Source organism: Marmota flaviventris, chromosome 14, assembly GCF_047511675.1.
Source record: "Marmota flaviventris isolate mMarFla1 chromosome 14, mMarFla1.hap1, whole genome shotgun sequence".
NCBI classification, from domain to species: domain Eukaryota; kingdom Metazoa; phylum Chordata; class Mammalia; order Rodentia; family Sciuridae; genus Marmota; species Marmota flaviventris.
Window position 1 is genome coordinate 83,599,586 of NC_092511.1, and position 12,914 is coordinate 83,612,499.

At 39.9% G+C, this 12,914-nt stretch overlaps 1 protein-coding gene across 1 annotated transcript in view; it reads right to left on the bottom strand.

Moving 5' to 3' along the window:
- The window catches only part of Zc3h6 (zinc finger CCCH-type containing 6), a 66,901-nt gene extending 54,190 nt beyond the window's left edge, over positions 1 to 12,711 (bottom strand). The window contains exon 1 of the mRNA XM_071601816.1: positions 12,117 to 12,711. Coding sequence (XP_071457917.1) covers positions 12,117 to 12,148 — 32 coding nt within the window. The 5' untranslated portion in view covers positions 12,149 to 12,711. The remainder of the gene's footprint in view (positions 1 to 12,116) is intronic.
- Between the last annotated feature and the right edge of the window lie 203 nt (positions 12,712 to 12,914).

A 12,914-nucleotide genomic window follows, 5' to 3' on the forward strand; every position in this document is an offset into this window, starting at 1 on the left:
GGTCTCCTTATTTCATTTCTGGGTCCCAGAGAAGTTGATGAAAAGTTGATACAGATTAAGTAACAGCTCACTATGTAAAATCTGCCTCCATATAAGTCAGAAGAAGCCAAAAAAGAAGAATGCTGGAAGAAATAAAAACTGTTATGTTATTAATTCTAGGACTTGCAATTCAATTAAAACAAACAAACAAAAAAGCTAAGCACCAACATCCATGAGAAAGAATAGAATAGAGTGAGGTTAAGTGTTGCCAGAATAGCAATTTCCACCTACAGTTAAAGAAGATCCAAACAAAAAACAAAAAACTCTCTCAACTAAGGAGCACCCAGGATTCTGGCAAAATGAGGTCACCTGAACCTGGAAATTAAAATAGAAGTGTTAAGCAAAACACTGCTTTTAAAAAATCAAAGTGAGATAGATGATTAAAAAACTCTAAAATCATTGTGTTTAAATTCTACTTCCCAATCATATACTACCTATAAAAACCTGACAAATTATCCTACTCCTCTCCTATCCAGTCTTCTCTACAGAATGAGATTCATCAATTGTCTTTACCATCGTAAAGTGATTGAAGGATTAAGCAAAATCAATTTAGGTAATCCCCTAGCATAGTTCCTAGAGACAACCCTCAGCTGAAGTTTCTTTTCCTCTTACGTTTTATCAGAAATCTAAAAGTCTGAATAGAACATGTATACTAGACTGCAGGTACTTTCATAAAATGGAAATGGGAAAGGCTATAAATCCAAGCAGCAGGGATTCTATGGAGTAATTTCTCATTTTTTCCTTTGGAAAATAACAGTGAAAAAATATCTAGAACAGGTAAAAGCAGAAAGGAAGCAGGGTAGGCAAAGTTAGTCTGTTCCTCCAGGCACTTCTAGTACATCATATCATGCTATGCACTGTTCAGAAGCTACACTGAAAGACTCCCATATTCCAAATTAGACTTTGGCCCAAGTATTCAGCTAAAGTGAGCTTCTCCAAATCTGCCTTGGTCTAAGTCATTTCTCTTATGCCAGAATGTCACATAATCAGGGATTGCCTAATCATATGGTACCATTATATCAAATATGAAAAATTCATGTCATTTAGATTTACAATCAGTATTCATTTTTAAAATTACGATGTTTAGGCACAACTTGAAATGAAAATCTCTTTGTGTGCTTTATAGGCTGAAATTTCATTAATTAGATGAAGCATAAATATACATTAATGCAAAAGGAAAATGTCACAATGATTTTGTGTAAAAAGGAAATTAATTTTTTAAATAGGAAAATAAAAAGAGTGCAGTAAAATTGAGTTAGCTAATGACTTCAGGAAGTATATCCTTTATTAGTTAACAAGTGATTATAAAATTTTTATGAAAAATGAATAATAATAGATATTATCATAATTCTAATTTGTTCAATTGTCTGGTATGTTACTTTTCATAACACTTCTAAAAACTATCTTTAAATTATTTTATCCCATTAATTAAAAAAAAAAACCCAAAACCAAATAAACCAAAAAACCTTATACTTCAGGACTCTTCACGTTTTTTGGATGAATTAAAAGCAATGTTAACTTTACCACTTCAAAATTCTGTAAGGAGAGAACCTTGAAAGTTATGTATCACATAATCCTTTCCAGATATTACACACACACACACACACACACACACACACACACACACACAAAGATGTTACAGGAAAAAGGTTCTTCCAATGATTTTGTTGGAAATAAAACAGACCTTCTATTTAATATCTATCATGTGCATTAAAACAATCACAAGAACAATCTAGCAATTGGCAACACTAAGAAATTATTGTTATTGTACTATAATTTCCTACTTTTAAAATGAGACTGCTAGGTCTGGTTGTACATGCCTATAATCCCAGTCACTGGAAGGCTGAAGCAGGAGGATCTCAAGTTTGAGGCCAGCCTGGGTAACTTTGCAAGACAAAATAAAATAAAAGAGGTTAGGGATATAGCTCAATATAACTGAGTGAATTGCCAGGTTCAACCTCCAGTACCACAAAAAATAAATAAGTAAAAATAAAACGAGACTAACAAAATTTCCAAAAATAAATGATAAGAACTTCTGGGACAACGATTCATATTTATTCACATATGCCAAAAGTTTTCTCTGTGATGAGCATACTGACTTTAGCTTCAGCTTTCAGCATCTGTTGGTTTTCACACCTGGCCATTTGGCATTAAAAAAAAAGAGGGGGGGATATATGGTACAATATATGTACTGCCAAATATGTAGGTACTTCTTATGTTAATGAGTTATTCACTTCCATTTTGATGTATTTATACAAAATATAATTTTCAAACAGAATGTTATTTATTTCAAGAATGCAGAAATCAACCCACAATCACCTTTACAGGTCTAACAGCAAAGGTTATAAAGAACTCAACCCCCCACACATCAGGAATCCAGCAACATTTTATTGTCAATCGCCAGTAAGCAGGGAAAACTCAAGCAAAAGAGGTGTTAGTTCTTTATGTATTTTTAATGAATTCCCTTAAAAGGCTAAAATTTGTACACGCTAGAATTCCTGTTGTCTAAGCTAAGAACTTGCAGATGTAAGTTAGCTAGATTTAACTGACTTCACATTCTCTTAAAAATATAATGTGAAGATAATTAACATTCTTTATAAATTTAATTTTGACTATTTTAATTTAGAAAAGTGCATATTTTACTGTGATTTAGGCAAAATTGTGATGTGACATCAATTTATAATAACCTAGGATGAATTATGATTCATTAATATAAAAAAAAAACTGGACACATTAACAAGTGTCCAATATCCCAATCTAGTATCTGATACCAGAGTAACTACCATTTTGAAGTAGTAGGAAAAGTAGGGAAATGCCACAAAGAGGTTGTGGTTCTCATCAAGCTGCTCAGTCATCTCATACAAGTTGTTTAGTCTCAGAGTCTGTTACCTAAACTATAAAATGAAGATATTAATAGCTGCTCTGCCTATATGTACCAAGTGAAGTATGTGAATTATAAATTGTGATATATGTACTATATTGTGTATCATGAGAGTTCCAAATCTAGGTTCTTTATTTTTTTAATATTTTTTTTTAGTTGTAGTCAGACACGATACCTTTATTTTTTATTTATTTTTATGTGGTGCTGAGGATTGAACCCAGGGCCTCACACATGCCAGGCGAGTGCTCTACCACTGAACCGCAATCCCAGCCCTAGGTTTATTTTTGCACCAACAATATGAACAGGTTGTGATTGACTATTATGTAGTTTTATGTAATACTTTTAATAATAAACTTATGGCTCTTTAAAAACTACTTGGGACTTGATCTGTTCATTTATTTTCCGCTTAAGAATGTGGGTATTAAAAAAAAAAAAAGAATGTGGGTATGAATCAGGTACAGTGATGCATGCCTCTAAATCCCAGTGGCTCCAGAGGCTGAGGCAGGAGGATCACAAGTTCAAAGCCAGTGTCAGCAAGTCAGTGAGATCCTGTCTCAAAATAAAAAATAAAAAGGAATGGGGATGTGGCTTAGTGGTTAAGAGCCCCTGTGTTCAATGCCAGGTACCAAAAAAAAAAATGTGGATATGATATACTCAGGCTTAAGTATTAAAACAGTTATACAAAGACAGAACTCACATTAAAACAAGTGAAACACATAAAATGATTATTTGTCAAAAGTAATAATAACCTGCTACAATTGTTAAAATCATTTAGTGACTACACTGGTTGACATCAGCGTTCCAATAATACCTCCCAGAACCCAACCACCCCCAGGAAGTATTGGGACTAAGAATGTCCTCAAGAAGTCAACCATAAAACCAAAAAAAAAGATAAGCCATAACAGATATTAGGAAATTAGGTACACAGGATCAAATCAAAGACCACAACTAAAGTTAAAATATTAACATGCAATGCAGGGAATTGTATTTACCAGAAATGGAAACAATGAAAGAGAACCGTAATGACAAAGTGAGCAATGCCCCCATAAGCACTACCCAGGAGAAGAGATGCCCTGTAAGACAAAGAGATGCAAATAACTGCTTAACAGGTACATTCTGGAGATGAGAATGTGACTTTGTATCAGAGTCTGATGCCATTTAAACTTTCCATCATTTATAACTGACTCTTTTGTTCTAATCCCATACTCTTGCTAATTAGGCAACTCTTGATAATCTGGTTTTCCTAATAGCATTTTCTATGGAGAAAAGACACTCTCTGATTGCAAACACATAGTCCTCATTTCATATGATTCACCTGGCATTCTTGTGTGTAATTCTCTTTTTATGGGAATGTATATTGGTATAAATGTGGGCTCTGAAATTAGTTCCTACTGATATATTTGTGACCTTGGGGAATTTATCAGTCCCTTCATATCTATTTCCTCATTCTGCTTCCTCTTCTGTACAAAAGGGAGACTAATAACAGGCCCTTCTTCCTAGGGTTGTTGTGATGATTAAATAATTCACATGAAGCAAAATAATACCTGTGAGCTTTGAGCATGCATTTAACATTTCCAAATGAACAGCCCTAAGGCTGATCAGTTTCTGAATCTGAAAAACTAAGACAGGGCCACTAGCTGCATGACAACAGGCTGACTGATGCACAGAATATGCTGGCAGCCCTGGACTGAAGGTTTGACCTGGTCAACTCCAGGTCACCCACCCACAGGAGGTCTTTTCCTAGGCAGTTTGTCCAGGTGAAAGCTAATGCATCACAAAGAATCACAAACTCAAATGCCTACAGTGGTCAGGAAGGTCACCTAAATGAGAGATGTACACTTTGGATGATGAGTTTGCAGAGTATATATGAGTGAAAAAACTGTGGAGAGGAGAAAACACAAGTCAAACCTTAAAAGCATTCAAACACCAATATTTTAAAACATTGTGTCAGGCAAACAATGGTGTGTATACATTCTGAGTCGGAGGAAGGCCATCAGTTTGAAAACCCTGCAGGGCCCTCACATTCAAATATAAAAATGGGGCTCACTTAAGATAAATTATATCCAGTGACTTATTTTTAACCCTTAATTTCCTTTATTGCTATATGATCATTCCTTCCTTGAAACTTTCTCCTCCTTTGGCTTCTAGAACCTTCTACCCTTTTCTCCATGACTGAGGATACATGCCTACCTGGATGGTCATATTAATTTCAACTAACATCTCAGCTAAAAACTCTCAGCTAATTATCTCTAATTCTACCAATGCTAAGAAATCACCCATGAATTCTTCCTTGTGGCTGCTCCCTCATTGCCAATGCTTTTGATGAGGTCTTCATCAACTCATTTCTAGACTTCTACAACAGCTGTGGCTCATTCTTTCCAACAGCAATCCTATGGGTTCTACCTCCAATCAAACCATACCCAAATCCAACCATCTTTACTCCCGGGCCTAAGCCATCATGTGTCACCTTTAATACTACTCATGTACATTGCATGATCTTGTCCCTCATCTGTTCAGTCCCCCAGGGGCTCCATATCTGGGTGAAATCCAAGGTCCTATGATGGCTTACAAGGCCTTACAACCTCCCAGTACCCAACACATCATCTCTATTTCTCTCCCCTTGCTTATTCTCCTTTACTAACATGTTCTCATGTTTTGTTTTGTTTTTTTCTCTAATCACATCAGGATCATTCCTGGATCCAGGCTTTTTCTACCACCCCTTCCCTTATTTGGAAGGCTCTTTACCCTTATATCCTGGCCCTGTATTGCTCTCATATTTTGGATTTTGCTCAAATATTATTTCAGTAAGTGTTTCTCCAAACATCCTACTGAAAAATAGAAATATCTCCTTGGGGCTGGGGTTGTGGCTCAGCAGTAGAGCGCTCATCTAGCACGGGTGAGAGGCCCTGGGTTTGATCCTCAGCACCACATAAACATAAATATATAAAGTAAAAGTATTGTGTCCAAGTACAACTAAAAAAAATATTTAAAAAAATAATCAAGGAAAATAGAAATACCCCACCTATACCTACAGGACTTGATCTCCTTTTCTGCTTAACCACCATCTAAACATATGTTTTTTTGTCCTCTCAAGAAAACATAAGCTCTTTATGGTAAGGATTATTTTCCTTAATGGTGTGTTCCCCAAAAGCCTCTTGACTTGTTTTCCTTCTACTGATCTCCCCCTCCCTGTAGACCACTTCCTCCAAACCACAGAGTAACATACCAAAAATATGCAGCTGGAATTCTCCTGCTTAAAAAACTTTGATTTTTTTAAAGGGATGGGCCTGGTCCCAAAGCATCAGGCCTCTTGTTTCCCAAAGTAGTTGTACATTCTCCACACACTACCACTTCAAGCCACATCCTTTCTCAGTGCTTTTCATACATACTAAAACCTCCACTTGGCCATACTTTTATTCATCCTCCAGACCTAGCTACTCTGCAATGACCAAAGCCCTCAACTCTACCACCATGACTCTCAGCTCACACCTCTAGCATGCTACTGGTGCCCTACGTAGTTAGCAGTCTGTTTCTCTGACTAAATTGTAAGATCCTAGAAAGCAGGTTCATGATGCTGTACTCAAATTTATTTCACCACTGTTTAATACCATCCTTATCAGAGTAGAAATTCTATAAGTCTGTTGAAAGAAAAGTTAATTTGTTTATATATATATATATACACACACACACATAATATATATATATATATATATATATATATATATATATATATATATATATATAATTTTTTTTGGTTGTGGTGCTGGGTATTGAATCCAGGGCCTTGTGCATGCAAGGCAAGCACTTTACCAACTGAGCTATATCCCCAGCCCAATGAATAATATTTTTAAAAGAATGAAATAATGTTTAAAGAGGTTGGGGAAGGGCCTGGGTTGTGGCTCAGTGGTAGAGCGTTTGCCTAGCATGTGTGAGGCACTGGGTTTAATCCCTGACACCACATAAAAATAAAAACAAATAAAATAAAGGTATTGTGTCCATCTACAACTAAAAAAAAAAAAAATTTAAAGGGGTTGGGGAAAAGAAAATATCTTCTTGTGAATCATAGTGCTTTCTAACATCAAACCTGAACCTGCTAAAGAGAAACTCACTTTGATAATTTCAACAACAGTCAAATCAAGTGGGTTCGAGAATCATGTATAAGCTAATGGCTACTCATGCCTACTTAGGAAAGGCAATTACACCACTAACTATACTAATTTATGTATCAGATGTTGTATAGAGTATAAAGTGAATTCTAACCTGAGAAAAGGCATCTTCAATTTTTAAAATTAAATTGAGTTTTCAAGTGAAAAGGAAAATTAGAGATGATCTAATTCAACTAACTATTTCACAAACGAGAAAAGTAAATTACGAAAAATAGGAGCATACTAACCAAGTTAGAAAAAAGATCAGGATCAAAACCAGATTTTATTCAAAATGGAGGGCTCCCTCAAATATGCCTCATTAAAATTCCAAACTATTCAAGAATTAAAGGCCAGAACCTATTCCATTACTTCCCTTTGCAAATTTAACAAAGAGTAAAAAATAACAGTGCAAGTAGTTTACATACTTGGATTGTTACAGGGCTGTATCTGTGGGATCCTGGACAAATCACTGAACATTATAATACTACTATAATTATCAAATTAATGCAAGGATGAAATGAAAGCCCCATCACAAATGTTGAGAGCATAATAATCTCCATCCTCATTTCCTCAGATTCTCCAGTTGTCTCAAGACCTCAATCCATCTGCAGGGCTGGGAAGGCATATAAACCATAAACCTGACTAGTTGAAGTTTTGTTATTTGTGTGTTACAGAAGGAAGGAAAGCAGAATGGGAAGAAAAAGTAGGGAAACTGCTCATATGGGCAAAGAATAACATGGTCTCCCAAAGGAAAGTATTATCCATACCTCCTATCAATTAAAGAATGGGAGTCATGGGGCTGGGGTTGTAGCTCAGTGGTAGAGCACTTGCCTAGCATGCACAAGGCACCAGCACGTCATAAATGTAAAATAGAGATATTAAAAAAAAAGAGTGGGAATCAGTTGGGGCTGTATCTCAGTGGTAGAGCACTTGCCTAGCATACCTGAGGCACTAGATTCAATTCTCAGCACCACATGTAAATAAATAAAATAAAGGTCCATCAACAACTAAAAAAGAAAGAATGGGAATCACAAGATCTTAAACCAGTTCATGCTAAAATTAGCTTTTTCTTGGTCTGGGCCCTGCAAAACTTTTTACCATTAGCATATTTCAAAACAACCTAAAGATTACTTGAGTTATATTTATCTTTTCCTACTTTTGTGGAAATGTGTGCAAAGTAGGGACTCAGCATTTAATCTTCAAGAGTTGTTTGTAGGGTTGAGAGGTGTAGCTTAGTGGTGGAGCACTAGTGGGAGAATACATGATGTCCTAGGTTCAATCCTCAGCACCATTTAACAAAAGAGTTGTTTGTGAATTGTTTTAATTGGGTCAACATCTAGCTGAAAGGGTTGCTAGGACTGTGCCATGGAAAAGTGAATGAAAGAGAAGAATTGAAATGAAGAGTCAAGGATTACCTCCCTTTGGCTTTCCCTATCTTCTTTCTCTCCATCTCTATTATTTCTAAAGACCTTTAGAAACTAGGCTCCAGGCTTATGTAGAATACTAACAGTCTACATATCTACCAGCTTATTCACAGGTTGTATTATTGTAATAGCACTTCATAAACTGCAATGTTTTCACTCCAGGTATAAAATTATTTAAAGGAAAGTACACCAAATGGATATTTTTTAAAAGTTACTCATTTGGAAAATAAAACTTTTTTTATGTTCAAGCAAAATTGGGAAATTTATTTGTTCTAATTAGTTACACATGATTGTAGAATGCATTTTGGCAAATAAATCTTGTGCAAAACATTCACCATATAAAACATGTACAAGAAAGTAATCAAAGGAGAGAAAATTGCATTCTATGAATTCCATTTACATTTAGAATCTCAATTCTCCTGAAAATTATAATACTCAAATTTGTATATAAAATCCATAATATAATCAGATTTTGCTTTTTTTCTGCACATGCAATATACCTTAAATTTTCAAAACTATCAAAAGAATCCTTGGGATAATACCTAGCTCTATATACCAAATTTTATATACCCTTCACCTAATTCACAGAAATTTCTATTATAAAATAGTTAAATACAGAAGCCCAGAATATTTGAGGAATCCACAGATGAGTTCATTTTCCCCCAAATTACTTAAGAATCATTTAGATGCTTGTTAGAAATACAGATTACCACAAACCTACTCTAGAGATTGATTCTATTGCTTTGGGCAGGACAAAATCTTTGTTCTTGATCAAAATGAGTCTGACAAGCTAATGTTGGGAAATACTGGTTGACCTAATACACTAGTTTTTAGTTTGGCACATATTAGAATTTCCTGGACAGCTTTTCAAAAATCTTAAAATCCTGGCTGAGGTCCAGATCAATGGAAGCAGCATCATTACTCCCAGGGAAGGCTGAGAAATACTAATCTATAGAACTTGAAAATTTCTGGTAGAACCATCTTATCAATTAAGAAATTAGGCCTGCTCAAGTTCATAAAGCTAAGTCGTTGCAAAGCTAGAGCTAAATAAAACCTTCTCCTGACTTCTTGTTCACTGTTTTTATATGTAGTTATTTTGTCTTTGACAAAAGGTATAGGGGGAAAAAACCTCTTTTTGCTTAACAACTGCATAAGTTAAAATGGAGCTAACTAGAAAATATTTTCTTAGTTCTAATTTAAAACAATAGGCTAAACATCACTACTATTAATCTTTAGTTCCTAATACTAAGCTGTTCACACACCTTATAAAGAATTCTTTTAAAGTTTTCATTTTAACCTCTAAATCAGTTATTTTAAATTTTCAAATACTTTCTAATATCTGGAATCACAGTTCTTTACTTGCAAAATAATTTTGATCCCTAAATTTGGTGATATGGTTTCTTCATTATATAGAATATACAATTCTACATGTTGAAGCTACTTTGTCCACTAACAGATGAGAACAGATTTCCTTCGTTCATATAAAAGTATTAAATTTTTGGCTTCATTAAAGAAACTCCATCATTGGTTTGTCCAAATATTCAGAGTGGGAAACTTTTCAAGGTTATTATTTAACCATTCCAAGAATTTTCTGATAATGAATGTTGGGCTGGGGATGAAGTTCAGTGGTAGAGCCTAAGAAAGTGCAAGGACCTGGGTTCATTACCAGTGGGACCCCCCCAAAAAAATTATGATAATGCTAAAAAATCATAAAGAATGTGTCAAGTGCAAGCTTATGCAACTATAATTTTCAGAGTGCACATTACTTTCTAAAAATTACAACACATTTGATTGACTTGTCTTCTGGGGATCTACTTTTATTATTATAGTACTCAAGTTGTTTCACACTTTTTAAGTTTCTTAAGAATGCCAAATATTTATATATTTCAGATTTCAATGATGTTTGTGATTTTTGCTTCTAGGTTTAAAAAAAAAAAAAAGTGTTTGCAATGCTTTACACAAGCACATCACATTACTCCACAGGTAAACTTCAGCAATTTTTATATAAACTCTATGTATACTTTTGACTAATTCTAATCACAATGGCTTAATGGTGAGGGTCTAGATTTTCAAAATAATATTCTAAATAAGAATCAGATGCAAGGGATTTTGTTCCAATAGTTTTAATGAAGGAAGCCCCCCTTTCTAAATGATTAAGATGTGAATGGGAACTTGAAATTTAACCAAAACTTAAGTGTGCTAAAAAGTATACTTTGCAAATGCCCCCGAATGCTTAATTGGAACCAAGGATGTGCCTCTTAAGGCAGAGCAAAATTGAAGTAGGAGATCGGAATCTCAGTTTAATGAAGTTCAAGTGATGCACAACATCTAGAAAGTAGAGCTGGGGTGAATAATCAGTGGCGTTTTGAAGGAAATTGTGCTAAGGTCCGCAGTCTAAGATTTTCCTGTTAGCGTATTGCCATTGCAGATTCTAAGAGGTAAAGCTAAAGCTAACACAGGTCCTGGAGTGGGGTCGAGGGCTCCTGTACCTAACACAAAGCTGAAGGCGTGAGTTCTGCATGTAATACTGGGCCTGGGGTGGGTTGGAGGTTTCAATACCTAGCTCAGGCCTGGGGTTAGGGGTTTCTGCACCCAGCATAGGACCTGGGGTGGGTGAGGTTCTTCTGCACGGGAGAGCAAGACTTGGGATGGGGCGCGGGCTTCTGTGCCCAGCACAAGATCTAAGATGAGGTAGGGGACTTCTGCACCCAGCACAAGGCACGGCAAGGGGTGGGGGGACTTCTGCACCTAGGTCAAGGGCCTGGCCTGGGGTAGGGGCTTCTGCACCTAGCACAGGGCCTAAGATGGGGTGGGGGGTCTTCTGCACCTAGTTCAAGGCCTAGCCTGGGGCGGGGGCTTCTGCACCCAGCACAGGGCATGGCAAGGGGTGGGGGGCTTCTGCACCCAGCACAAGGCCTAAGATGGGTGGGGGGTCTTCTGCACCTAGCCCAAGGCCTGGCCTGGGGCAGGAGCTTCTGCACCCAGCACAGGGCATGGCAAGGGGTGGGGGGCTTCTGCACCCAGCACAAGGCCTAAGATGGGTGGGGGGTCTTCTGCACCTAGCTCAAGGCCTGGCCTGGGGCGGGAGCTTCTGCACCCAGCACAAGGCGTGGTGAGGGGTGAGGGACTTCTGCACCCAGCACAAGGCCTGAGATGGGGTGGGGGTCTTCTGCACCTAGCTCAAGGCCTGGCCTGAGGCGGGGGCGTCTGCACCCAGCACAAGGCCTGAGATGGGGTGGGAGGCTTCTTCACCTAGCTCAAGGCCTGGCTTGGGGCGGGGGCTCCTGCACCCAGCACAAGGCCTGGCGAGGGGCGGGGGCTGCTGCACCTAGCCCAGGGCCGGGGCGCTGGCATCTCCTAAACGCAAGCGCGTCTGCTTCCGGGCGTGCTCGGCGGTCCGGCGGCCAAGCGCCGCGAAGCGCTCAGCCGGTGCCGCTGGCCGCGGGCGGGCCCGGGCCGGCGGCGCGGGGGTCGCGGGCGGCCTCCCCGCCGGCCGGGCCTGGTCGGGGCGCGCGCCGCGGCAGCGACGGAGCCACACAGAGACGTCCGAGTCATGCAGGGGCGCCCGGCCCCGCCCGCCCCGCGCCCGCCCCCTCCTCATCCGACAGAAAGACAGACGGTCCCGACCTGCCGAGCCCTGCATGTTCAGAGTCTGTCATGTTTGGTCAGAACGGGGCGGGGCTGCAGGGCGGTCTGCTGCGGCGGCGGCGGGAGGCCCCTGCGCCGCCCGCGGGTGCTGCTCCCGGCCGCCGCCGGCGGTGACGAGGTGGTAAAAACTCACGGTTACTAGTGAGCGACACACACAGACTTTCCAGTCTATTAACCACCACGCCAGAGAGATGGGGCTCTAACTGCACACACGGGGCAACGGCCCGCGCTGCCGGCGCTGCCGCTCTAGTCTCTATCCGCCGCCGGTGGCTGAGGCGTGGGAGCGGGCGGGCGGCGGGCGGCGACGCGGGGATTTGGACAGTGGCCGTAACGGTGATTTCTCCTCACCAACATGGCGGCACCCGAGACAAGAGGCTCGAGAAAATGGCGCCGGCCGCAACACCTGGTCCGGGACTAGAGGGCAGGAGAGATCCCTCCGCGCGCCTGGCTCTGGCCCCGCCCCCCCAGACCGAGCGCGGTGGCCATTGGATAAAACTTCCCGTCGATCACCACCAGGGGCGGGGCTTCAGCCTTCTCAGTGCTTCGCGGAAGCAGCACCCGGGTGGCTGCGCATCGAGCTGACAGAGTTGGGTGGTCCGACGGGGGGAGGTGGCGCGAGGTTCGCGTGCCTGGGTGCCTGGCTCGCCTGGGTGCCCGGCTCTCCTGAGCCGCGGGGTGCCGCATACGTCCGCCCAGGCCGAGTAGCTGCGGTTGCACAGATCCCCGGAGCCATCAGCCGGCGTAGGAATAGGGAACGCAGGCTCTGGAGTCAGCTTT